At 40.5% G+C, this 27,506-nt stretch overlaps 2 protein-coding genes across 2 annotated transcripts in view; one reads left to right on the top strand and one right to left on the bottom strand.

The window, feature by feature from the left end:
• Positions 1–67: 67 nt before the first annotated feature.
• On the bottom strand, positions 68–9,761 carry LOC119735184 (fibroblast growth factor receptor 2-like). The gene is made up of 11 exons (XM_038208890.1): positions 9,737–9,761; positions 8,592–8,894; positions 7,569–7,883; positions 7,216–7,254; positions 6,273–6,404; positions 4,950–5,165; positions 3,309–3,419; positions 2,798–2,985; positions 1,384–1,506; positions 699–810; positions 68–168 (listed from the first exon to the last, which is right to left on the bottom strand). The coding sequence occupies exons 1-11, from the start codon at positions 9,759–9,761 to the stop codon at positions 68–70; spliced, it is 1,665 nt and encodes a 554-aa protein (XP_038064818.1).
• Positions 9,762–21,204: 11,443 nt separating this feature from the next.
• LOC119736207 (hemicentin-1-like) overlaps positions 21,205–27,506 on the top strand; it is a 28,340-nt gene continuing 22,038 nt past the window's right edge. The window contains exons 1-6 of the mRNA XM_038210240.1: positions 21,205–21,634; positions 23,185–23,337; positions 24,336–24,563; positions 25,010–25,150; positions 25,846–26,001; positions 27,175–27,393. Coding sequence (XP_038066168.1) covers positions 23,319–23,337; positions 24,336–24,563; positions 25,010–25,150; positions 25,846–26,001; positions 27,175–27,393 — 763 coding nt within the window. The 5' untranslated portion in view covers positions 21,205–21,634; positions 23,185–23,318. The remainder of the gene's footprint in view (positions 21,635–23,184; positions 23,338–24,335; positions 24,564–25,009; positions 25,151–25,845; positions 26,002–27,174; positions 27,394–27,506) is intronic.

Raw genomic sequence — 27,506 nt, 5'->3', positions numbered from 1 at the left:
AAAGACCTTGTTAATACAAAATATATTCGCAGCAGAAATATTTACTTTAAAAAATGAAGTACGTGGCTTACAATTCTTCCTGACAGTGACTTGGTCTGCGCATGCGTAGTCCGTCCACCAGCCTGGAAATCATGGTCTCGGTACTCATTGTGGGGTAAGGACGGGCGCCTTGAAGAAATATAAATCAATCCATTGTTATGTGCTCCATTATATATATATGTGACACTTATGCAAGGTGTCCGTTTTACTCACAAAGTAATGGACTGACCCAACAGAACCGTGGACCAGAATCAAAATAATATTAATCAATTAATGCAAAAACAATATGACATTTGTTTGTAGGTAAGGTGTTTTAGCTAAGCGAACGTCTTTTGGACTTGGAAACTGTCTATGCTTGGAGGCGCCACGTTTATCAGCTCGTATATATATATTTTTTTTCGCGACCGGAAAATCGTTCTGCGTTATTTATGGCCTGGTTCTTTTCTGTTTGTTATTTAATATATCCTTCAAACAAACGTGTTTGCTCTGTTGTTGTTGTTGTTGTTGTTGTTGTTGTTTACCCGAAGCATTTAAGTCCTTTGATCGTTGAATAGTGCTAAAGTGTTTTGAAGGACTGTCGGAATCAGCCCGCTACAGCTACGGATTTAAGATTTCGCATTGAAACAATGAAACCAAAAATAAAATCCACTAAGTTTTACCTAGAGTTAGGATTTCCCACAGGAGAACGCCATAAGACCACACGTCACTTTTTGTTGAGTACACGTCATCAAGAATTGACTCCAGCGCCATCCAGCGGAGAGGTAACAGACCCTGTTCAACACAGCCGAAGTGTGAATACAACATAAACTTAAACAATTACACAACTGCATGTAACTGTTTATCTTGGGTCAGGTGACCTCGCAGAAATAAATGTGATAGTAGGGTAGCCAGCGGCGGCGGAACCGTTTTTAAACTGGGGGGGGGGGGGGGGGGGGGGGGCATCAGCCGTGCTGAAAGGTCGACACGTTTACAATTTTTTTCTAACCGGACACTTGGCCTCCCTTAAAATGAAATGGTGGGGGGGGGGGGGGCTCTGTCACCTCTCTCATATCACAAATATTAATACCTTTTTGGAGAATGGTAACTAACAACAAATTCAGGGAAACTTTTAGGGCCTTTTTTTTTCATTTTGAAGGGGGCACATTTTAGCTCGAGGGGGCTCATTTATGTCCGCAAAAGGGACACTTGGGTAAATCTTGGGGGCAACTGCCCCTCAGCCCCTCAGCCCCCCCCCCCCCCCCCCCCCGGTTCCGAAGCCCCTGAGGGTAGCGGGTGAGTTGCGACCTCGTTCCAAATGATCACACACTTCTTGGACGTTACTCAGATAATCAAAGATTTCCACACCTTTGACCGTCGTTGGTAGACTCTGAAATTCTTGACGTCGCGTGCAAGCCCAAAATCGGCCACTTTGCACACCATATTCTCGGCCACGAGAACATTTCGGGCTGCCAGGTCTCTATGGATGCACTGAAGGCGGAGGTGGATAAACAAAAATCATCTTTCAAATACGATAACTGGACTTTACTAATAGGCCTAATCGTTGTTACTTTGCTCCGGGACAAATGTGTCATATTTCCACTAGAGAGATAATATAAGAATATTGCCCCAAGAGAAGTAAGAGAAACCTACGTTCCTGAGCTAGGTGATATCAAAAGAACTCCTGGGCTCACAAACGGAGGTTATTTTTTTACCAAAACTCTGGTTTAAGCGGTCAGTAAAACCTGAACCATAGTTTAAGATTTATTTTGAAGGAGGGGCGGTAAAACCTTGTTATAAAAAAGAAGACACGTGATGAGGTCTTGGCTAATGAAGAAAGAGAATCTGTAAGTATAAGGTGACATGAAATTTAACATCGCATAACATTGAAATCAAATGCCAGCAATGTATTACATTGTCTCCACCTTATTGTCATCAGTCTGCCACAACTTTATCTACATATTAAATCAAGCTGTTTTAACTGGCTGGAACGAAACAAACTCGTCTCCAGGGTGTCGAGCAGTACGCGCCCACCACAAGCTGCTCTCTCACCCTGGTATTGGATCATTTGCATGTGCAAGATTTTTGAACACGTATGCACATGAGATGTCTAGGGTAAAACAAGAATAAATTCGTCGCAGCGCGAGCACGGCGTGAGTTACGACAACACAATTTATATTAATTAAACTCTTACGATCTTATCGAGACAACATGCAGTATCACATTTCATATTAATATGAACAAAGTGGAAAGAAAATGAATATTTTCGAGAAGGCATGGACGATTGATTGCGAAAACACGTACTGTGAATAACAACACAAAGTACACGACATCAATCCATTTCTGGCCAATTGCGGTATCCAATCAGGATACAGGAAGAAAGTTTCCTATCCAGGGCTTACTATCTGAAACGCGGTTGGAAATAAGGTAAGCACTGGGAACGAGGTTGGGAACGAAATGTTTACTTTTGAATTTTACATTCTATCTTAACAATTACACGACATGTTCATTCCAAACTGGATAGCTTCAAAGACCCCAAACAACCCAAAAAATATATATCATTGAAAACTAAGCAGCTTCTACAACAGTATTTCCAACTGTAGCAAGGTAAAGTGTTTTTAACCGTTATTTTGATAACAGTTCATGTACTCGAAAGGATTTTCTTAGTGACATCATTGCTAACTCAGTTAATGTGTTAAACAGTTTGTTTCCTTTGGCAATGAAAAGAAAAACGTATTTTGGTATGATTGTTTATTCCTTATGTAGTATCTTCAATACCGACCTGCTGAGAAGCTAGGAAGGCCATACCGTCGGCCACGTCTCTGGCAAACTTGATGAGTTCCCTTGACGTCAGAGATTTGCTACTGCCGTGTAGGTTGTCGTAGGCCTGCTTCACCTTCCCCCGACTCTCTGTCAGGACGTTCTTCAGGGGTCCTTTGGCAAGGTACTCCATGATGATGAAGACGGGATCTACCAAACATTAACAGCACACTCTTTTCTTTCAGCACACCTATTCCTTTGTTTGTACTCTAACTTTTTTTAGCAACAGCTCTCATTGGTTTTGTACACGATTTGAGATCGTGGACGTTCGGTCAATCGTGGACCCTTTGTTTGTGCCCTAACCCTTTTGTCCCCAGTCAATGTTACTGAGGCCTAGTGCCCGGAGGAGAACAAACCTGTCTGCATTTCAGCACTGATTTCCTGATGAACTTCCCCCCCCCCCTTGCAAACAATTCGTGGATCCGCCCCTGTAAGGCTTTTTTTTTCACAAAAAGAGAGACACCGCTGTTCACCTTTATCAACACAGTAGCCAAGAAGCTTGACGACATTTGCGTGACTCGGCAACTGCTTCATGAAGTCCATCTCTCGGAGAAGATCTCCTCTCTCCGTTGGTCCAGCCCCGTCTGGTCATTCAACAGAGAACATGAAAGTGGATTCCAAATTTCATTACACGTGTGTTTTCTTGTGGGAGCTAATAAGTGGGGAGTAGCCGTGGTCTATTATGCGTGAACAGATTTGCTGATTAATTAGGCAAGACTCCGCCTCTAGACTGCCTAGAGTTTGACCAATCAGCGGGCGCTTTCTATAGGCCTATCGGGTTTTCGGTCATTCACCTGTTGTGCGTCGCATAGACATGGACACAAAAAAACTGTCTCGGCGCGCGGCGCTCGGTATCATGTATCATGTTATCATCTGCAAGCTTTGACAATCAGACGTTAGACAGGAGATACTTCCGTGGATAATGGGTGATACTCAGACTAGGTGGGAGGCTCCCATAAAATGTACATTATACCAGTGTTTACAAAGCACGACGTCAGTACGTCTCAAGTTGCTTGAAATGACATAATTCTGAACTGTGTAGGCTCAAAAGAGCATAGTTGAAACAGCTAAATAATAGTACTAAGCAGGTGACCGTGTTTCTGGTGCCTGTCTTTGTGCTAAACCTGTTTCAAACTTTCTATGAAATGAACAGTCTTTGTTTAATTTAAAGGGAAGATACAACATTTGCAAACGTCAAAGAACGAAATGATCAAATAATCACAAAATATCTTACTAGATTGTTAGGGAATGACAGTCTAAAGCTTCCTGTATAATTGTGGCTCCTAGTGTGCGGACATTTTCAAGAAAAAAAGGGGTTTTTTTTCCAAAGCTGGTCGGCCGACCAGCGTTGGAGAAAACTGGGTTTTTTTTCAAAAGCTGCTCCTAAGTTTTCATATTTAGTTATTAGGTATTTAGTTAATGGCCGTTATTTTCTTTGCAATTGATTACACACCTATGAAGGGGTATTAGCCTGCTAGACTGATTCTCTGACCTTACAATTTCCCAAAGTATATTAATTGCTCCGTTACATCTTAAGTTGGGTCAGGGAACAAGACTACAAGAACATGATTGGTGTTCTTGGTTTTCCAGCATCTACGAGCCCATAACGTGAAACAAGTCAGTTTAACAATATTTGCTATAACATACTAATCATCCAATTCCATTCATTTCTGAAAATTGCAGCAAAAGCAAATGTTGTACATTCCCTTTAAAGGCAAATGAGATCACTTGCGTTTATCCCAAAAGTAACCTACCGAATTATTATCAAAAAGCTTACTTGGATTAAAAACAGTATTTACTGATGCTAAACAACCCGTAAAATTGTTTCGTCTAGCTTGCTGTCACTTGAAAGAACTTAACAAATAAAAGGGATTTCTATCGTTCAGTCCGTTGACTGGTTTTTGGAAATAACTGGTGCTATGGAGGAAATCGTGTTTCGTGCGTAATTTTCAACTGTTTTTTCTGGAAGTAAATGATCCTAAATGCCTTTAAATTTAATTAATTTACATTCCGTATTTTGTTCTTTTAACTCGTTTCTGTTTTCAAAACAACAAACAATATCACGCCTCCACATACATGCTCTTTCACTGCCATGTTTTAGGGCTATATTTTACCTTTAATCGTTTTGATGGCGACGTGAGTGACAACGCCGCGTTGTACAATGCCCGCGGCTTTTGCCAGCAACACTTTTCCAAATTCACCCTGCCCAAGTTCCCGCATGATGGTCAGCTGGTCTCGCGAGAATTCCGCAAGACTTTCCGAAATGGTCGCGTACGGTGAGGCGTCTTGATCTCGGGTCACAAAAATGGATGTGGATTGCATCGGTATATCTAAAATATGTATATTACAAGCGTAAGTGTTATATAGTAAAAAATATATGGTTGTGCCCTGGCAAAAGTAAAGCTGTGTTCAAAAACAAGACGGAGCACTTTTAATCCAAAGCAATAACATTGTCTTACCCAAATCCTGGTACCCTTGAGTTTCATTAATGAAACCACTATTATCTTGCGACCTGCCTTTTCTAAAGGAGAAACGGTATATTGAAAATTTAGTTAGAAGTGATATCACAATCTCGAAGTCAAGACTCAGTCTTTTGTGCATAATAAATCAATTTTTATGGAGGCTGGGTGACCGGAAAAAACAAAAACCTGTCTATGGATGGGCGAGTGCCCTTTCACAGGTTATTATCCCCCCCCCCCTCCCCCGCAAATACAAATGTCCTTGCTACGCTACTGGTTATAAAAGCAATTTAACAGTAAATTTATCAAACAAATGTGTCAACGTATAAGAAGTAACGATGAGCACTGTAATTAATCAAAACAAACGAAGACTATGAGCTTGGCTGAACAGAGAATAAGTAAATCAACTTACGGTTGGGGGACTGGCCTCCGGTCATCTGATCAAAAAGAGCATATTTTAAAAAATAACATTCTCATGATAACATTATTTGAAGGATGTTTACCAAAGGGTTTTTTTTTTTTCATTTTCCATGTAAATTTAAACGCAAAAACCTCCACTTTGATATCTTTATATAAGTAAGGAGAATTAGGTCTCTGGTCAGCGCGCGCGTCGATTTTAATCATGCACGTCAACCTTTTCTTTTTCTTCAAATTAACACGGAAGCTACAACAGCGCCCTCTATTGCCGCGCCTCCTCAAATTGTTGTACCAAGGAGCACCAAGGAATGGGGAAATTGCACCAAGGCAAATGATAAAGGGCACCAAGGCAAATTATGGAGGACACCAATGTATAATGTGGACACAAAAAAGTAAAATGGTACCCACCTTGTGTGTACAATACAAGCTTGAAAAAAAAAAGCCACCCCCCCCCAAAAAAAAAACGCGTCGCCGCATCAATTCCGGAACTTCGGTCTGACCAGAGACCGACTATTTTTTTTTTTGGCCTAAATTCTACTAATTACTGCCACCTTGGCTTACCCGAGTTTGTTCTGCTAGCTTTTCGTCTGTACCAGATGATTCCAACAACAGCAATCAGGATGCCGGCAGTTGCTATAACTGCAAGTACTGCAATACCAACAGTGACTCCAGTATTGCCTGGGCCATTAGTAACTTGAAATAGACAAAATGGAAGTCCTAATAAGAAAGTATGCATAATCTGAAGTGCTTGTTCTTACAAAACAACATCACAGGAATCGTTAATATATTGTAGTAAAACCAGGCTAAGGCAATGTGAGTAATTTGCTTCTTCCGAGGAGTATAAACCTTTCCGATATTTTCATTCCGTTCTCGGTATTGATGAAGAACAAACTATGCACTGTACAGATCCATAAACAAAAACGAAAACAAAAAGACCCTGAGCAGGTTCGGCCTGAGATTTAGTCTCTAGTTGGCCATTGATACTTTCCAGGGTCAGTATGATTAAATGATCACAGGAAGTCATTTGGACCAGAAAAGTGTCAATTATGAATCTGAATTATATAAAGCCAAATAGAACCCGAATTCCAGGTCATTATGACCAGTTACTCTTAAGGGTAAATGAGTTCTATAAATATCCAAAATATTGTGAATGGCTCTTAGCTAATCGTTGCATTCATGATTTGATATAATTATAATTAGTTATAAGGTTATTTCTGAGATCGTTTCATATGGAGAAATATTGGAGGAATTTCGCTGCTGGTTTTTCCGGCAACGCATGCGCCATAGTCGAATTGTCTACGTCGCCAAGGAAATGTTATTAAGACAAAAAACTTGAAAAAAAATCGTAAAAACAAAGCACGGTACAAACGCATGATTGCACTGTATGGTTTGAGCTGCTCGTCGAAATATTCAGTGTGCCAAAAAATTGGTGAACATCTAACCAACAAAAAAATACCGTCCACGACAAAAGGAATGCTACAATAACGGAAAGAGGAATACGCACCTGCTGGCATATTCGCTGGACTGTCAGTTGCACCTGCAGCTGCGGCATGAACAAAACAAAAAAAACCTGGCAATCAATGAGCGATTTACAATACACTTGTGTCACACAGTCATTTTTCTACTTCACGGTCTGCCATGTAACTTGATGCATGTTTTAGTCAATCAGCTATTCATGAATTTCACCCGTCTTTCATGATTGAAACAGTCAGTATTTGGGCGCGCAGGTCCAGTTTTTGTTTTCACAAATGCACCTCTCCCGTCAACATTTAATACATTAATTACCATTAAGTCAGTTTGTTTGATATTTTTCTTCACATAAGCACCTCTGGCGGTAAGATTTAATAAATTAATTACCAGTAGAAACAAACTCCGGTCGAGTTGTGACGATTGTTTTGACGTAATCACTCGGGCCATTGGCATTCTCGGCATAAACCTCGATCTCATACACGGTGTACGGACGCAAGCCTACCACCGTGTGCTTGTACACGCCGTCTGGTATTCGGGCTCGGGTGTTGGTGTCGAACGTCGATGTGGTGTCATTTTCCCGGTGGTTGACGAAAAACCACTGCGTTTCGCCGTCTTCGCCCCCTGGACTCCAAGTGACCGTTACAGTTGAGGTTGTGATTTTACTATCGTCGATAAAGACGTCTTCTGGTGGCGGCGGCAAGGCTGTAAAAACAAGTCAATGCAATCCCTGTGAAGCTTGTCACAGAGCGCAAGAAATGTATTCGCGTCATAGTGGACTGGAAGCCTTGTCATGCATCCGGTCTACACAAAGTAACAGGCTGGATATAACTAATTCAAGGAATACATAAAGTGCCCCTCCCTTTTTGAGATGATTTTTTTTTTCTGTGCTCTTCATTTGTTTCATTTGTGAAAGTTCAACATAAATGTTGAACCTCAATGTTCTGCTGCAAAAACGTTGTTTGTTTTAAGTTAGATCCGCACTGCAAATAGACTGTTTCCCGAAACCTTCGTTTTGTGAAGGAGAGGGGGAGACAGTCTACCCTAAATAAGCACAGCAACATTCCAACTCCGAGAGTCTGAAGTACCTTGTTAAAAACTAGCAATCATCATGAACGATTCACAATACACAGCGCCAACAAGTCATTTTTCTACTTCACGGCCTGCCGTGTAATGTGATGCATGTTTTATGCCTTTCTTTCATGGATAACTTGCACCACAACAAGAGCACAAAATGCACCAAGTCGGATTCAATCACGTTAGACTGAAACAGTATTGGATAAATAAATAAATAAGCTGAACTCGTGTTCAAAGGACTGGCAAACTTTCAGTTTCGATGCGCAAGTTTTTTTTATCTGTTTTCCATCACATAAGTACCTCTCGCGGTGACGTTTAAAAATTAATTAGGCCTACCAGTAGAAAGCGTTGTGACGACTCTTTTGATGTAATCACTTGGGCCATTGGCATTCTCGGCATAAACCTCGATCTCATACACGGTGTACGGACGCAAGCCTACCACCGTGTGCTCGTACACGCCGTCGGGTATTCGGACTCGGGTGTTGGTGTCGAACGTCGATGTGGTGTCATACTCCCGATGGTTGACGAAAAACCACTGCGTTTCGCCGTCTCCGCCCCCTGGACTCCAAGTGACAGTTACCGTGGAGGCTGTGATTTTACTCCTGTCGATAAAGACGTTTTCTGGTGGCGGCGGCACGGCTGTAAAAGCAAGGCAAGGCAAGCTTTAAACAAAAAAAAATCAGTAAGCTCTTTTTCCCTTTCCCTTGAACAATTTGGATATTATGTTGGTTTCAAACATCCTGGTGATTAAAATAAATTATTTGTCATCATATTTTTTTTCTCCCACACAGGTGACAATTACTACGAATACTTGTCCAAAAAAAAACAAGACAGCTTTTAATCGCTTCACTGAGCGCGGCGGCTTTCAAAATTGCAGGAATCTGCGCTCGATCTGGTGTCAAATTCTGTCAAGCCAGATAATTATATTGGTCAATATTCTTGATCCTTCGTTTTTGGCCTTTATTATTGAATTCTGATAAGTGATAACTACATAACCATGTTAACGCCGAGCACAATATTTTTAGCTGAACTATAAAATGTCGCATTTGTTTTATCGGCTTTATTTGATGAAAGCCTAATTAAAAATGAAATTGGGGTTAACGGTGTTCTCCTGGAAAAAAAGGAGTCACATTTGAGGTTTATTTCTCGGATAAATACTTCATCTTTGACAACAAAACCTGCACAATACCATCTGATATATCCTGAAGTACTTGTTATTTAACCATTTTTGAACAAGTATATCTTACATAAGGAGTGGTTTTGCTTAAAGTTTTATAAATATTTCCATTTTAAATGGCATGCGAACAAACCGACAAAATGGCACACCTGGAACATTCGCGATTAACGTGCCAACGGGTACTAAGGCCCATTATCATGCACGCGTCCAACCAGTCAAGTTATTCGTTCTGTGCATGTTTGTGCGAGAGCTCAGAATAGTCGTTTATCTTTGTGTGTAGGATCCGTGGCCTGTTAAATCTCACTTCTAACAATGATGAAGTATGACATTTTCGCTATATAATCATTTATCGCTATACTAGGAAAAGAACAAAAACAAAAAGTTTACCTTGCGAAATAACGCACACGAACGCGAATATCAGCAAGTAGCGAAATTCGTGTGCCATTTTGAAACTGTCCAATGTTCAAAGTGAAGTGCTGTGACTGCTGCGTGAAAACCGACTGACTGTGATTATACGTGTAGTGGCTACACTGTGCGTGCTGTCATTAATACAATATGATTAATTGAACCATAATGTCCCGGTTCCTGTTAGTATAGGCAGTATAAATATAGTGTCGTAAAAAAACACTTTAGTTTCCTCATATATTTATATGAAGAAATCGGGTGAAACCGGTACATTAAAGAGCTCAGAATAATTGTTATTATTATTCCTTTGTCTGTAGTGATTTCCGTTCACGTTTTGGACAGCGACATATCATTTATTTTTCTATACACTTCCTTGTACCGATACAATCAAAAACTCAACACTTTTCTTGAGGCAAGAGTGTGGTTTCATAATATCTGTTCTTTTATAAAGCAAGGTTTCGGAAGTCAAAATTGATCTTTACAATGTGTCATTACAACGTATTTTTTGTGTGTTTTATAGGCCTTATAGTATCGGTTTTGTTCAGGTAAAACCTTGAAGCAGCAATCAACATGTTGACTTTTTTTCTGTGGAAGTGAATAAGTCTCGATAATTTCTCCAATTTGAATTAATAAAAACACGGTAATTGCTCCGAATTCGGTTCATAAAAACAAACAACACAAATAAGCAAACCAAACCACAGGGACAAAAGAAACAAGAAAAAAATGACAAAACTCATTAAACTCGCTAATTGTTCTTCTTTAACTTAACCCGATTCTAAGACTGCGGTTACAATTTTCTCAGAAGAGTATAACTCAACCAGAGTAAAACATCAGTGTTGACTAAACTATTATTATTTTTTAATGCAGGCTTATTGTCGGTAATCTTTTGGCGCAGGCATGTGGAATCTTAAAAGGACCATTCATCAATGCATACTCATCTAGATTTTATTTTCTTATTCGTCATTTCGTGACTTTGGACGTATTTGCAACAAAGTATTGTGAGTATTGTGTCTCCTGTAATAGCTATATGTTAATGGCAAAAAAATCCTCAGGCGCCGACTATGGCTGAACTGTTTTTCGAAAATCAGAGCATAATGTGGCCCAGTGAGGACTTTGGGCAAGTTTATTTCTATTGTATTAAAATTGCATAAAATGTGAATGTGCAAGACTATATTCCTGTGGCTTTTGTGTGCGTGCACAGGCAAAGGGCGGGTCCAGAACACATTTTTTGTGCGGCCAAAAATAATTTGGTCCCCCAAAATGTGGGTAAAAAAATTACGGCGTGGGGTTCGGGGCTCGCGTAAGGGCCCCGACAAGTGTTTGGATTCTAGATGCTCTCTCTCTGGTGCGATCTGAGGCAATTTCTGAACACTTTAACCAATGTTTTTTTTTTGAGGAAAAGATGGCGGTGAACTCATTGCCTGTCTTTACTGTGACGTCAATGGGTTCGTTTGCGGGTGGGGGTTTATGCCCCCCCCCCCGATCTGCCCTTGCGCAGGCTAGGCGGAGCTTAGTGCCCAATGTAGGGCTGCTTCGTGCATGGCATTGCTTGGCCAAGGCGTATGGCGTGCGAAGTTAACATTTAATCCCAAAGTAGACATCAATAGAAATCTGTATTAGAAATAGAGACATCCCTATTTCAAATAAAGATATATCTGTTTGAAATAGACAATAATGTGTCCGGTCTTTGTGTCAGAGGTCGTCCAACGCGATGTGTGGTAAGAAGTGTTTTTTTTTTTACAATCTTGTTTTTTTTTTTCAATTCGCGTTTACTTTCCTGTATGCATGCGGCAGTCTAGCCATTGCCACGCGCGCAGATGGCGGACACTTTGACTCGCTAACAATTGACTGGCGGACACTTTCGCTTGCTAAAATGTAATGTCACATTCTGACATTGATGACATTTTGGCACAGCGGCCGATACGAAGCCCAGAAAAAGATTTAGAGAGATATCTTTTTCTAATAGGGATATCTCTATTTGTAAATAGATGTATGTTATTACTGAACATTTATTTTCAACGTTGTTATGACACAAACATGAAATCGTTATGTTAGCATTTAAATATACACAAAATAAGTATTTTTTACACATTACAATTATTAACATAATTAAACTATATACATAATCCACATGACATCTCTATTTCAAATGGAGATACCACTATTGCAAATACAAAAATCTTTATTGGGAACGAAAATACCTCTATTCCAAATGCAGATATCTCTATTCAGATAGAGATTTCTCTAGTTCGGGTTTAAATGTTAAATTTGCAAACCGTAAAGGGCGCGTAGCAAAGTGCACTTATGCGTGTATGCAAATGTAAGGCAGACACGTGATACAGTGAGCGATGCATGTTATAGGTGAGTTGAGCTGCGGACAGTGAGCAGACAGGACAGTAGTGCTCTGCGCTTGTGCAATGCTTATGCGTGGTTTGTAGAAAATGAGCTGTACGATGTGTTGCAAGTGCAAGACCGTAAGGATTAATTATATGCACTTTGCAGATGCTGGCTTGCATTGTTGATGCGCAGCGAGAACAAAGCTGTACGTCATATACATGCTATTGGCTTTCACTAATTAAATCATATTTATGCACTATGCGCATAAAAGGGCCGGGCGGCAAAAACAGAAAGCGGTCCATTGAAAATGTACAGGGCTTTACAAATTCGGGCCATTTTCTCTCAATGTGTCCAGGTTGTTTTTTCTTTAAAAAATCCCCTTAAATCGATAGTCATCGCTTGGGGGCACACAATAAAAACGGAAGAAATTTCTTTATCATGTGCGCACGAGCTCGAAGGATATCAGCTGGACTCATTTCCGCTCGTAAGAACGAATACTAACTGTATGAGCTTCTTGCTAACAAACACAACATTGAGGGCCGAATCGCGGTACTGATTCGCACTGGGCTGAAACGCGGGCTGAATCGCGGGCTGTGACTGGCTGTCACAGCCCGTCGTGTCTGACCATTCAATACTGATTCCCAAGGTTGATTTTTTGCAACTACCGACAAATAATTGTATTGTAAAATCACTGCGGGTACAAGAGGGGGACACGGAGGGGTAACTGGGCTGTGAAGATAACAGGGGCGCCCTCTACGGACGAGGGTTGCTATCAGGTCTGACACTTGATTGCATGATCTCAACGTGGACGGGCTTCTACGACATTGATGAACAATATTTGTGACTCTTGCTTGGAGAGCCGAAAATCGGCAGTCTTCAGAACCCACGTAATTGCAGCTCTGCCTACACCTGCACAAAACTACGAAATCTCAGACGTGCCGGATTTACCCGCCCTGGATTAAATGCAGAAGCTGGAACAAAATGACACGCCTAAGTTTATACCGTCTAGTTCTGGGACTGACGTTCTTTGTACAAGGTAAGGGCAAATGGGAGTAACTTTTAGCAGCTTTATTGGACAATGTTGTTGTTGTTTGGTATATTTCTAACAGCTACCACCTGGTGATTGTATTACACCATCACTTTTTTAATGGTACGAAAAAGATACTTGTGCTTGCTCTGGGTTTATAGAAATTGTGTTAATTGTATGTTTAATGCTTTTGAAATAGCCACTGGGCAAAGTTTATAATGTTCCATCAAAATCTCTCTAATTCTAACAAAACAAGAAAGTGTACCATTAAAAATGTCTCTCTTGTTTACTGCTGTGTATTGTTGAGATTGAGTACGTGAAAGCTTAAACACAATTTTAAGCAAAGTTTGTTCTTGTACATGCAAGAGACAAGTGGACGAAAGTTGGAAGAAACTAATTCTGCCTGAAAGTTAATTAAGTGAGAAAATCCGAAATACTACCTATAAAGTCAACTCAGTAGCGGTACTACGGGGGGAGGTGGCGCTAGGGGGCTAGCCTCCTCCCAAAAAAAATACCTAAAAAAATTGCACTAGGAAAATGTAAGAATGTGAGGTACATGCGAACGGGTTTCCACCTAAATGAATAGTCGTGAGATGGGTGCATTTTGTACACTTTAGTTAATCAAGTGTGCCTGATTATAGGATTTTATCAGCGCTCCCCATTGAAAATCCCCCACCTATTTTTTTTCGGAGGCCTAAGTGTCCGGAGAAAATAACCGGTCTAAATTTTAGCACGCCTCCCTCAAAAAAAATCTGGATTCACCCTGCTAGCCCCCCAAAAGTATTGACTCTAGAACCGCGCCTGCGTCAACTGGAAGGTGTACAGTGTCCTCCTATAATAAGGGAATAAATGTGTGCCCGGCCGGTTTTAAACATTATGTTAAAGACCGGTTGGAGTTTGGATGAGTAATTATCAGCATCCAGACTCCAACCGCTCTTAAACGTTACGTAATTATGAATGTTGGATTATCCTCAATGTTCACGAGGAGTCGCAAAGACTGGTAATAATAGACTTTCAGTGAAGACGCTCATCATGACGAGCAAATCATAATCTATAATAAAACTCTGGCTAGGGGAAATTTCATTTTAGAAGAGTTTGATAGGCTGCATCAGATCAACACGAGCCTTGCTGCTTAGCCGGCAGTGCGGTTGCCTATGCTACGAAACGACCTGGTTATCAGTCTCAGGTCGGTGAATAATCCGGCCTAATATTTTGTTTGTATATAATTATATCGTGACCTTCTAAGATCCATTTCAGATTTCTGGGGCTTTAATGGCGATATTGAAGTAAGCAGCTAGTAATTATAGTATATTTATGGGCCTTTATGAATGCATCGTATAGAAACACCCTGAGCTTATGGTTGAGGTAACAAAAACAAATTACCGAGTCACCTTGCTTTCACAAGTAATGGGTAATTTAAGGGTTCGGAAATATGATATCATCAAAGGAGCCTTTCTTTATTTTGGACTCAGCTTCACTTAAGGACTCTCTTTAAAGTCATAAGGGCAGATACCACTAGTCGTTTTACAATTATGGTAGAATTATTATTCCGAACGGTTGGAACGCTTAAAGCCTATCAATATCCTGTGGCTGTTTGGAAAATTCTAGATTGTTATATGTTTCGGTTATCGACTGAGAAGAGAGAACTTTTTGTGTTAGAGCTCGGGGTCATAAACGATCAGACCAGCTGCTCATAGAAAAAAAAGTCAGCCAAAAGGTACAAAGTGATAGGTCAATTTAGATATATAGATGCAAAGTAGGGAGAGCGTAAAAAAGAACTTGGGAGAAAAAAAGAAAGAAAGAAAGAAAGAGGTTGGAAAATATAGATACTGGCATTACAGAAACTTGTAGATTTACCGACGTCTGCATAGGCATATGCATGTTTAGTTATCTGGACTTCTTTTCAATATTAGCGATTTGACATCCTTTTATCAGTTCATTTCAAACAATAATCTGGTTGGCATGGTCCAATTCTATTGAGACAACTTCTAGTAATATGAAGCGTTTTTGCTGGTGCTTATAGCCTTCTGTGAATTGTATATCTCAGACGTTTCGGTCTGTAGCCTGACGACAATCAGCTGTAATCTCTATCATGCAAACCTCGAACCACATTCTTCAGCAGTCGCCACCACCCTACCAAAAATAGTCCGATGGATATAGTCCGGTCCCGAAATGAACGGAATTGCATAGGATTTAAGGAATGGATAAATGAATTATTGAGACGTCGGATAATATGGCTAACCCGATAAACTCAATTAGTGGTTTTTTTTAGATAAAGTATCAAGTACGAGTGCACAATAAGCTCTGGCTAAAAATGCGATACCGATGGCACATGGAACATCATATTTTTGGTCAATTTTCGGTACAGACAGACAGACCATCCGACCGACCATCCGACCGACCGCCAGGTGACATATAGAAACTCCTGCCAGGGCTTACAAATCGCACCCCGCTCACCTTTTAGGGACATTTCCTCCTTGTGGATACCGTCCAACCACTATACAAAATGGCGTCAACCTTCTTCGAAGAAGATGTTGTAGAGCGCAAGTGCGAGTGCACGATGAGCTTAGCCGTGTTGCAAGTAGTCTTGCATTACAGTCTTGTATGAAATCGATCAAAATCATCCCTGCCAGAGCTGAAAAATGCGACCTGCCAGAGCTGAAAAATGCTACACCGAAAAAAGCGACGCCGATGGCACATAAGGATTACCAAGCTTTTAGCCAATTTTTCTATACAGACAGACAGACAGACCCACGGCCCAATCACCAAATGACATGTAGAATCTCCCACCAAAACTCATAAAAGGCAAAACAAGAGGTGTCACAATGCACATGCCCCAATCTAGAATACTCAACCGCAAATATCTTTGGGACTACGAAATCTGTCCCAGGCTGCTGGGAATAATTGCGACCGATAATTGATTGTGTGCGTGGTTTTGTTTGGTTGCAGTGAGCCGAGGGTTTGATTGTACCTTTGAAGAGGGCATGTGTGGTTGGACGCAATCAATGAATGACGTTGGGGACTGGATACGACATGCAGGGCGGGGGCCGCTTGGCAGCACTGGTCCCTCCACAGATAGAACACCAGGCAGTAAGTATGAAATAATACGCACAATCAAATTTGCATAATGCCCTGAAGGATTTGTAGGTCAGGGGTTAATCGATCGGAATGCAAATAGCAATCTCCTTAAGAAAAAAAAGAGGGTTTTTTGTTTTGAACATTTCGTCTTGCTCTGAGCTAAAACAGGATGTCAACGTAGACTGCATTACAATGATTAATTGATATTGTTTTTAATTTCACAACAAAACAGAAGTGGCTTGGAAGGCCCATGAAATTAATGTTACTTGGGATCATATTTTGGGCAATTTTCTGCACCTTTGAAAGTATAAATAACATTTGACAACCCTTTTCAGTAAATTTCTTTAATCAAAAAGTGCACTTTTCTAGACTTTAAAAAATGTCCATGCTTTTCCTGACAAATGAAGGCGCTCAGGCTGTGATGTCATTTCAGAAAGACACTGTTCAATTAAGGGTTTATTTTGTTCAACATGTGGGCCCATAATATGCCTATTGAGGTCATTGCTTAGAAAACTTTGCTCATTGGCTAACAATCATGTACTGGTGACAGCAATGAATCACGAAAGAAAAGACTATTTACAACGGCAAGTTATTCACAATTCTGGCCAATGTTGGTGCTGAAATAGCTGTAACAATGTCCTTTCTGCCTCAAATGACATCACACTTTTGATCTCGAATTTTGCAATTTGCATTAGCATAAACAAGGCACAAATATGCCCTTAAAAATTACAAAATGGAAATCGAAATTAGGGTTAAATTCTTTCTAGTAAAATCCATTCCTAGAAAGAGAATATACGTCTAACAAATATGATATATATTCAACTTATACCCGAGGATTATTCTGGTTACATTTCAAAAATGTGTGGATATACTTCCAAACACTGTGTTGATTCAAAATCTCATAAAAACTTTCGAATCTACCAGACTTTGATAAAATTATACTCCCTTACCTGAAAAAGAAATATGATGCCTACAGTCATCCAGCATCACATTACATGAACAAAGCTTTCGACACATGAGTTTGATGAAACAAAGATGAGCAGAAATAAACAGAGAAACGTAATGATTTGGTTTTGTGTTCAAAGAGTCCGGGAGATTATCAAACTTGCACGTTCTAATTAAGTATTTTGTGGTTGTTTTGTATGTGTAGCTTCAACCAGATACTACTGCTACTCTTACGGTGGGCCTGACTGGAACACCAATGCCATATTGATCAGTCCTGTTGTTCAGCCAACGGGTATACCAGGATTCAGATGGCGGTTTAGTTTCTGGTATAATATGTATGGGAACTACATTGGTAAGTCTTTGGCAATTAAAAAATATATATATATCGCGATCGAAGATTGGCACTGTTATTACATTTATCTTAGAAATGGTTATGAAACCTAGGGTCTGTCAGTCCACGCCCGTGGTATGAAGCTTCGAACTTAAAATATCTATAGGTAATTTAGTTGCGCCGAAATGGCAGCATCGAGCTGTATAAATTTACTCTGGACTCCAAGGAGCTTAGCTGGTCTTTAGAATGTTTCATGACCGGCTTAGGCACATTTTTTTCAGAGGCAATGTGTAGCGCCTTCAGCACCAACAGAACGTGCAAGTCTTGTCAGTTCACTTCCATTTTTTTCATTGTGGAAATCCCGGTCCAAACGCTAACTTGTTCAGTCACATGCACAGGCATCCATGTTAGAATTTACCGACTTTTTAAAATATTTATCATAATGACTAAATCGGTACGGCGTCCAAAATTTATTCAGTTGGAAGTGAAAGAAACTTATTTTTCATTTACTTTTTTGTATATAATTCTCTTTGGCATTCAGGCACCTTCGAAGTGCGGAAGATACCAATCAATGGACAGTTCAACCAAGGCGAGCATATCTTTCATAGAAGAGGTCCAGAAACCAGACGTGATGAATGGCGTGAGTTTGAGATGAGCATCCCAGATGAGGCTCCCGGTTTCAGAATTGCCTTCGAGGTTGTACGACGATCGAGCTCCTACTGGCGGTATCGAGGAGACATCTCCATCGATGATATATCACTTACAGGTTGGATGCATTGAAAACGCAGCTTCGACCCCAGGGTGACGAGCAGTACGTTCCCACCTGCTCTCTCACCCTGGTATTTGATCATTTGTATGTGCACTTTTTTTTGGATACCTGTGCTTTACATCAGCGTTTGCTTTTTTATGTGGTGTCTGGGGTAAACACATAATCAATTCGTCGCTTCGTCAGTTACGGAAATACAATTTATTTTCAAAGTTCAAATGTTACAATCTCATCCAGCCAATAAGCAGTATATCCATATTAATATGAGCAAATTGGGTAAAAAAAGATTATTTTTGAGGTGTGGACGTAATAATGACAATGAACTTGAAAACACGTTGAAAAATAACACCACCAAATACACAAATAAAATCCATTATCCTGCTAGTTGCACTATTCAATCAGGATACAGGAAACATGTTCAAATACCAGGGCTTACTATTGGAAACGAGGTTGAAAGTAAAGTAAGCCCTGGGGACGAGGTTGTTGAAAATGATGGGATCGTGTGCACAAGTAAACCCTAGCGCTAGAAATAAAGATTGGCTGCTGTATTTCCCAACAATTCTCCCCTGCAGTCCGTTTGGCAATGCTCAGTATTCTTATTTTTCCATTAACCCTAAAAGGGCCGGGGGTGGTATCCGCCCCCCTCCCCCAATTTTTTTCCGCGATAGCCTTGATTTTTTTTCGCGACCTGATCTGTTATGACTTTTTAGCCTCGAGCCTTGCGCATCTTTTGATACCAAAAACATAAAAATCAGCGCGAAAACTGAATTTTCCCATATACGTCGTGTACACAGAGCAGATTTGCACATATAAATAATTAATTAGCCATAATTCCAAAACCCTTTGACCTATAGTCATTAACTTTCTTGGATATGTTCATGACGATTTGCTTTATGCATGTACAGAGTTTCTAAAATTTTCGTCACTCAATGGCTAGGATCTTAGAGGGGGCGGATCCGCCCCCCCCCCACCCCCGTCTGAGAGCTGGTCAAAATAACCCGGCCCTTTTAGGGTTAATTTTAACCACGATCAGAAAATATAAAGGCAGCCATGTTGGCGTGCTTGCCAATCAATCGACAATTTTACATGTGGAGTGCCGTGGCCTAATGGTGTTTGGAGCATTACATTTGTGGTCTGCGGGTAATTCTGCAGGTTATTGGTCGAGTCCAGCTCGGGGTTATGGCGCGTGTTCCCTTGAACAATGCGCTTAGTCACTCATTGCTTCTCCCCACCCAGGAGTAAATGAGTAGGGGGCATTGTTGGCGACTGTAAGAGGTTGATTACGGCCAAGAGCGCCGAAATGGCTGCCTACCGGCCGTGTATACCCTCCAGACCGTTGAGAAGGTTTCAGGAGCGTTTGTCCATTGAAACAGGAAAAATAATATTTGTAAAGCGCTTTGATACCCCGTTGTGGCGTAAGCGCTATATAAATGCCTGCTAGCATTATTAGTACTATTATCCAGCTTCAATCAACAAAAGAAACACAGTGATTGGATTTGTTTTGATGCTGAAATTTAAATCTGATTGAAGAAGCCGAAATGATATTTTATTTAGGAATCTATATCTTATTAATGATCTCATTAACCCAGACATTAACGCCTTTGCAACATCATGTTACCGCATCATGTTGAACATCAGGCGAATGGACAGAATTCCAAACAAAACTACATGTATCTACAACCTGACCAACACAGTCCCTCTTGAAGTTCAGCGAAGAACCCGCCAGCTGAAATTCCTGGAGCATGTTCTGCGCATGCCCGACGATCAGCCGGCGAAGGTTTATGCACTGTACACTCTCAAGGGAGGTCTTACCTGGAAAGTTCAGACAAAAAACCCTCTTTATTATACAAGCTTCAGTTTTTGTTTGCATTATTCTTGAGATTTGAAGGTTTGCATGGTGGAAAGATACTAAGACAAGATAAGTTTGCGGTAGCACCATGTGAATAAATCTCTTTTGTGAGTATGTGTGGTTCTGCATTATTCCTTAGAATATTTTTTTTAACCGAAGGACCATTTTGTTTAGTTAAATTTGATAATGTTTGGTACGGATGTGCCGCGATTATAACACATCAAGGTATAACATTAGTACGAATGCTTGTAAATAACTTTACATGGCAGATATGAAGCTATTAAACTGGACAGATAAAATCGGTGATTTCAATACAAAAAAAATGTTTGTGTGTATCACTATACGGACATACAGAAACAGATGTACAACTGGCCGCCTTGCGGCTTACTCCGCCCGCCCGTGGCAACCCAATATCACACGGTACAACCAACGGAGAGACCACGGTGGCTCACGTTACACGGCAAAAAAAAACACCAGGTAGAACTGTTATCGGCAATGGAGACCACGCATCTAATTCTGTCTCAGGCAGTGATACTAATAATTAAGCTCTTGAAAATTAAACCTTTGGTTTATTAAACCTTCGATATAATTCTTCAAGTACCTGCTCACACATGTTTTGTTAACCTTCGGGTTGTACATCTATTCTATTAGTTTTTTTGGCTCACTTTGTTTGTGTTTTAACCAGGGCTCCGAGGAAGAACAGTTTTTTGACAACTGATACCGTAGTAGAATAAAAACAACAAATAACAATTCTTAAAAGTTACAATCATTATTACTTCTCCGAAAACCTCATATACAAAACGTCATCATAAATGCCCACTTTATGGTCATAACAGTGCAGGGAAAAGCAACGTCATTTTACGTAGCGTTCACCTGAAGACGAATTCGTTGTTCAGACTGATCTCAAAAGGCTTCAATGTTGAAGATTGTTCAGAAGACCAGGACAGGACTTCCAATATTGAAAATCGTTTTGAAGCACATCAGGTAAATACCGCATGGTAAATAAAAAAAGCCTGGCCGACAGCGAACATTATATTCAAGATATATCCAGAGCCTTCTTTGAGACCATGAGGGTTACCTGCAACCGGACCAAATTACATCCTTAGCCCAGGATCACAGCAACTGGAGGAAACTTGTGGTCGCCTGCTCCGCAGCCGAATGAATGATGATGAACCCACACAGGAGATCTGTCAAGTGGTGCAACCGTTCAACCTATATATCTTCACCACACTTGTTATAACCCTTCTTCACTTCTTGTTGTTTACATACACACTTTCCGGTGGTAGAAATCATGTCAAATCGATTTAATTTTATTTCCTTTAGGAGGTTACGGTTTTAGTTGCACCTTTGAGGAAGGTCTGTGTGGCTGGTATCATTCAACGGAAGGTAACACTGATTGGAAGCGCCATCAAGGACCCACACCTACGTCTTACACCGGTCCTGCATTTGACAGAACTATAGGGGGTGAGTTGAGTAGTACTGGTCAGCTGTACTGCAATAATGATGGTACGGCAGAAAGGTGATGGGATTGTGCCTTTGATGATACAAGCATGGAATTTGGCACACAGTCAGAGTATATCACGAGAAAGATATTTAGTAATAGCAGATGTGTCCTCTGAAAAATTAATGCGTAGAATAACAAGCAATGACAGCCATTTTCTGAAACTTGCTTGTTATTCTACCTATACTTTGTTCAAAAGACAAAATTGCTTGTTATTTTACCTGCATTTTTCTACATATATATTTATTTCAAACGGCAAATCTGCGATGGCCCTTTAACAAAACATGTTTTTTTTTCATGACATACTCTTACTGTGTGCCAAATTCCATGCTTGTGTCATCAAAGCCACAATTTCCCCAAATATTTCCCCTATCTGCCCCACTGTGAAGATTCAAAGGGCAGTCACATACAAGAACCTTATTGAGTTTGGTAGAAACAATTGAAGGGCGACCAATGTACCGAATGCGAATAGCGCCCTTCTATCGTGTCCGTCGTAAATGATCTCAAAAAGGTAATTATGCCAACAGTTTACACTTACAAAGAAAAGGAGTTGGATTTGCAGTGGGCGATTATGTGTCGCCCGCCAAGGACAGATAGGCTGGCAACTCAAAAGGCATTCTCCATACATTGTGTATTTTGCTGTACCCCCTGCCATATCAGCCTGTATTTTTTTTACACAATAAAACACTTTTCACCAAATCGAGATAGGCAAATAAGAGCAACAAGTAGGCCTAGTAGATGAGCGATACATAATCGATACGACCAGGTGGCGTTTAAATAGTGAAACCTAACGACTCCCAAACAATGTGTGGTGGACAAATGTTTCCTCCTTTGTTGTTTCCACGCCTCTGGTATTTACAGGTGGGCCAAACCGCCGCTTCAGTTGGAATTTCTTTTGTGATGGCCCAAGTACCAACCGCAGCAAGCCCCGGGAATTTCCTCTATTTGAACACTGCCTCATCTTGAAACGATTCGAGTTTGCAGTGAAAAATAAGGACACACTCCAGATCGCCCAGCAATTGCATCATAAAGAGCACTTCATGCAACGCACTCGACCCTCAATGCAGTATCGTCGGCATTTTAAGTGCTGGCTATCTTCGATTATCTAGTGGGGCAGATGGGAAAATATTTGGGAGAAGTGTGCCTTTGATGACACAAGCATGGAATTTGACACACAGTCAAAATATGTCATGAGAAAACAATATTTGGCTACAAAGCCATCGCAAATTTGACCTTTGAACAATACATAAGTAGAGTAGAAAGCAATTTTCAAATTTTTCAAAATGGCTGTCATCGCTTGTTAATCTACCTATATTTTTTCAAAGGAAAAATTTGCGATGGCCCTATAACCAAATATCTTTCTCATTAAACTGTGTGCCAAATTCCATGCTTGTATCATAAAAGGAACAATCTTATAACTTTTCTGCCGTACTCATCTAGCAACGCCCCAGTTCCAAAAGTAATGTATCATTATTGTTTTAATATTTATCTTGTTGATGTGATCTATTATCAGACCCCAGCGGTGTTTACTACTACTTAGAGGTCGACGGTTATTCTAACAGTCACAAAGCCGTGCTTTTGAGCCCTGTCATAGACCACGAGCAGTCAACACAACACCGTACATGGTGCTTCAGTTTTTGGTACAACATGTACGGGAGCTACATTGGTACGTTGAATTTAAGACACACATCAGTTTCAAAGGAGACGTCTGTAAAATGACGGCCGTTTTCTTTGTTTTATTTCTTGTAAGAGGCGATGGATGAACTTGCAGGTACACCATAGGTGGTGCAAATCTCCTTACCTCTAAACTGTATTAAGAATTTGGGAACTTTTATTGAAATATTTAAAATGTCGATGTTGCTTCTGTCATGGTACAGTCTGGGACCTTAAAATGTTGTGTTCTGTGTAGTGTCATAGAATCGCTGAAAGGATCATGTTTACGGATTTTCGAATCTCATTCCAGTTGCCTTTTACTTATTTATTTGTTGACACCATGCTAGATTGAGCACGGAAGTTGACCGAAGGAAATGATTGTTTGCAAGAAAATGGCTGCACTTCCTCGAAACTCATATGGACCTAAAGTGTGCGTTCGTTTAAAAAATCACGTCCTTTGTTTCTCGATTTTAGCCTATAACTTACAATGGAAGGATTTATTAAAGAAATTGAAACATTTAGTAATTGGAAATGTTTAAATATTTGATGACAAAGGTAAAATTCACAAAAATTTAACCTAACACATTTCGACTGTGCATAGTGGTTTTTCGTAATGTAAAACATGCGGATAGACTAGACAGTGTCTTGTATCAAGACGTTACGATACGACAGCGAACAACCTCTCGTACATTTAACCTTCTTCGTTTCTAGTTAGGGAGTTGTTCCATATTAAATAACGCCTGAATAAATCCCCATCATCTGATTGGTATAGGTAGGTAGGTAATTGAGGATTTATTCAGGCGTTGTATAAAACAAATATTGAATGTTTCATACACGTCCGTACAATGGAAATAATAATTTCATTCGATGACGGATGAAATTTTCTACTCCACACGGCTTCACCTCGTGGAATGGAACATTCCTTCTGTCATCTTATGAAGTTATTCTGAGCAATGTACTCATAAACATTCATGATTTGAATAATGCGGCATGTTTTCATGTTGGTAACAGGAACTCTGTATGTCTACAAGGTGCCCGTCAGTGGGTCACTGCGTGAAGGTGAGGTTATCTTCACGAGAAGCGGTCAGCAAACTGATGAGAGAACGTGGCTTGAAGCTGAGCTGTATATTTCGAATGTGACCTCCGACTTCCGCATTGCAATTGTTGCGAGACATCAGTCGAGACATTACGGTAGTTACAGTAGGGGGGATATCGCAATCGATGACGTACAAGCTAAAGGTACGTGACAGGTTTCCTGGTTCCATTCAGTAATTATATTTGTCTCATGTCTGCTTTGTGATTCCCTCTTGGAGTCATTAACGGTTAACAGCAATAAAAATACAGCATCAGAGACAGAAATACTACATGCATATTAGATAGGGTCACGTAGGAGCAGCAATTTGGAAGCCAAAGGGATGCATCAATTTTAGGATCACCAGCAATATTATTAAGCTTAACATCAACTAGAAACATCAACTAGTAATCAGTACCACCGGCAGCAGCACCAGTACCAGTAGCCCCAGCACCATCAGCCCCAGCACCATCGGCAGCTGCAGTAGCCTCAATGTCAAATGCAGTGGCTGCAGCACATTATTACTCTCTCTCTCTGATCAGCTCTTGCTCCCCAAGAAAGGCATCACTGAAGGCGACATTATCAACACTAATTCCCTTCCTCTTTTGCTCAGCACCATGTGCGGACTGCAACTTTGAGAGCAATACCTGTGGATGGAGCCAGTCTACCGAAGACGACACTGACTGGATGTGTCAACAGGAGGGACCAACAGAATCAGACGGGACTGGCCCAGAATTCGACAGGACTATAGGTGGTAGGTTGTGCTGAGAAAACAATCATCGTTGACAATACCCGAGGGATGATCTGAAGAAGTTGACACGTACAAGTTTTCTGTGATTTCCTTTTTGACCTGTTTTTAAGCCACGTCACAGACGGCCGCTTTGGCTAAACAAAGAAATCAGTCGAATTAGTAATAAATTGAAGAGGCTTGAGATTTTTCAGACACATGTGTTACAACTGATGATGTATAAATAATGTAGCAAAACTTGACTGATAGTGAAGTACATTCTACTACACTATCGGTACATTTGTGTTACATTATCGGTTAGTGATACAGTATTGGTCAATTGTTGTTACATTATCGGTTGGTGATACGTTATCCGTGGGGTACTACAGTTATAACTCACCTGCCTGCAATTAAACATGAAGAATCTGAGAGAAACGCGTCATGGAAAGAAATTCATCGTACAGTTCTTTAATTCGAATTATAGGCCCTTTTTACATGGACAATCTCATCCCTAACGATGATAATATTGAAACATATAAGTTTTACAAGTCTTCAATTGTACCCGGTACCAGGTACCGGGTAGGAAGGGTGCAGAATGTTGTAATAACATTTCACCGGTTGGCGAGTTTAGAGCGACGTTGTTATCCGTGTAAACCTGGCCGACAAAAGTTTTGCAAATGCATATCTTGGATGATTTGTTTTTATACGATATATATTCACAGGTCGAACAGGCCATTACTGCTACCTCGAAGCAAGTAGTCCACGCAGTGCCGGGGACAATGCCGTACTTCTAAGCGGCACATTCGAGTACAATCCAGACTACCCTGGCCTAACGTGGTTTATCAACTTCTGGTACAACATGCACGGAAACACGATAGGTATGTACGATAAGCAATGTCACAGTGTGGGGGTGTCCTTTGTTATTCTTTGACCTAATGATGCACTTTTAATTAATAGGAAAATGAATTAAAACGACAGCCCTCCAATATTATTATTTTCAAAATCAAAATGCAACACACATTCACTCTTTGTCAGAGTATAGTTATTTGTTGAAACTAGGGGCAACCACAATCAAACTTGCACTGTTTTTCGAAATGTATCCGCATGTCCTTGTCAAGTTTCATTCCGAAAATTAGAATTGTAGTTCCCAAATATTATTTTTCAAAGTAATATAACGTTTATTCACTTTTGATGGAGTCATCGAACGAAAACAATTCACTGGACGTTTAGTTATTGAATAATTTCTTCTCAAAACTCGAATTATTGGCTGCCAGGCAATGATTCGGTTTTCGCAGGGCGGGTTCATTTGTGCAGAAAAAGGCAGCCATTTTCAAAGGGTTGCTGACGCCCAAAATCGGAATAAAGCAGTTTTTCAGAACAAAACATTCAAATTCAAAATTCGTTAGGAGGAAAATAACATATTTTTTAAGAGCACGGGGTATGCACCTTTAATTATTCTTAACTAAAATACAGAGACACGGGTGGGGATTCGTCGCCAGAAGAAATGTCCGACCCGCTATCGGCGAAGATTTCTTCCAAAATGTGTGCACTTTCATCTACTTCAACGATGGCATATGGATGACTTGACCAAGCAAACCCACGCGCGCGTTTCTTGCCAACCAATCAGAAATGGCTGCCAAAAGTGAGGAACTTTACTGGTTTGTGTCGGCGATGCTCAGTGGTATTATAAAGGGACAACTTGACTCTTGGTTTTTGGTCAATTCTTCTTCTAAATACTCCGCGTGGGAGTTCTAACAGGAGGCCAGAAAGACTCCACAACTATTTTGTGTACCCAAAAGACTCTACAGTATCGAACTGGGAGACAACATTAAGCAAATCTGGTACAGTGGGGTTGAAAGTGTTAATGTTCACAATAGTTTTGACTTAAAAACCCCTGTCCTAAATATGCATTAAAAACATGTGCTTGTTACACATTAGGACTATAGTAACAGCCAAATGCGTGCTGTCATTATCTCATGATCGAATTATCATGCCCTCCAGAACATTACAAATTTTAATTTTAATTTATGTAAAACTTCAAACTCATATAGGAACTCTAAACGTCTACCAGATTCCTGTGAACGGAACGCTGGGTGAAGCAAACCGTATTTTCTCAAGAGCTGGCGAGCAGACCAACGGAACAACGTGGCTTCCCGCTGAGATAAATATAACAGACATAACTTGGAGTTTCAGCTTAGCGATCGAGGCCGTACGGGGGAGCGACTATCAGGGAGACATTGCAATCGATGACATCACCACAAACAGTCAGGGTGAGAAAGCCTTGTTTATAAAGCTGACTGGGTGTAAGAGGCAACGGAATAAAAAAACAACTCTTGCATGCTTATGTCAGACAACTGTGTCAGGGTCAAGGTTATATTAACAA

This window comes from Patiria miniata, unplaced genomic scaffold (genome assembly GCF_015706575.1).
Source record: "Patiria miniata isolate m_02_andy unplaced genomic scaffold, ASM1570657v1 HiC_scaffold_29, whole genome shotgun sequence".
NCBI lineage: Eukaryota > Metazoa > Echinodermata > Asteroidea > Valvatida > Asterinidae > Patiria > Patiria miniata.
Note: the sequence above shows the minus strand (reverse complement) of the source record. Positions and strands in the feature narration are given on the sequence as shown.

What these genes read in the sequence shown, in the direction of transcription:
- LOC119735184 (XM_038208890.1), bottom strand. Translation starts at nt 9,761, where the DNA reads ATGTCATACTTCATCATTGTTAGAA. An exon ending in TCCAGCGAATATGCCAGCAG is followed by an intron (nt 6,405 to 7,215) that starts GTGCGTATTCCT and finishes GTCTATTTCAAG; the next exon opens with TTACTAATGGCCCAGGCAAT. An exon ending in CCTTCCTAGCTTCTCAGCAG is followed by an intron (nt 1,507 to 2,797) that starts GTCGGTATTGAA and finishes CTCCGCCTTCAG; the next exon opens with TGCATCCATAGAGACCTGGC.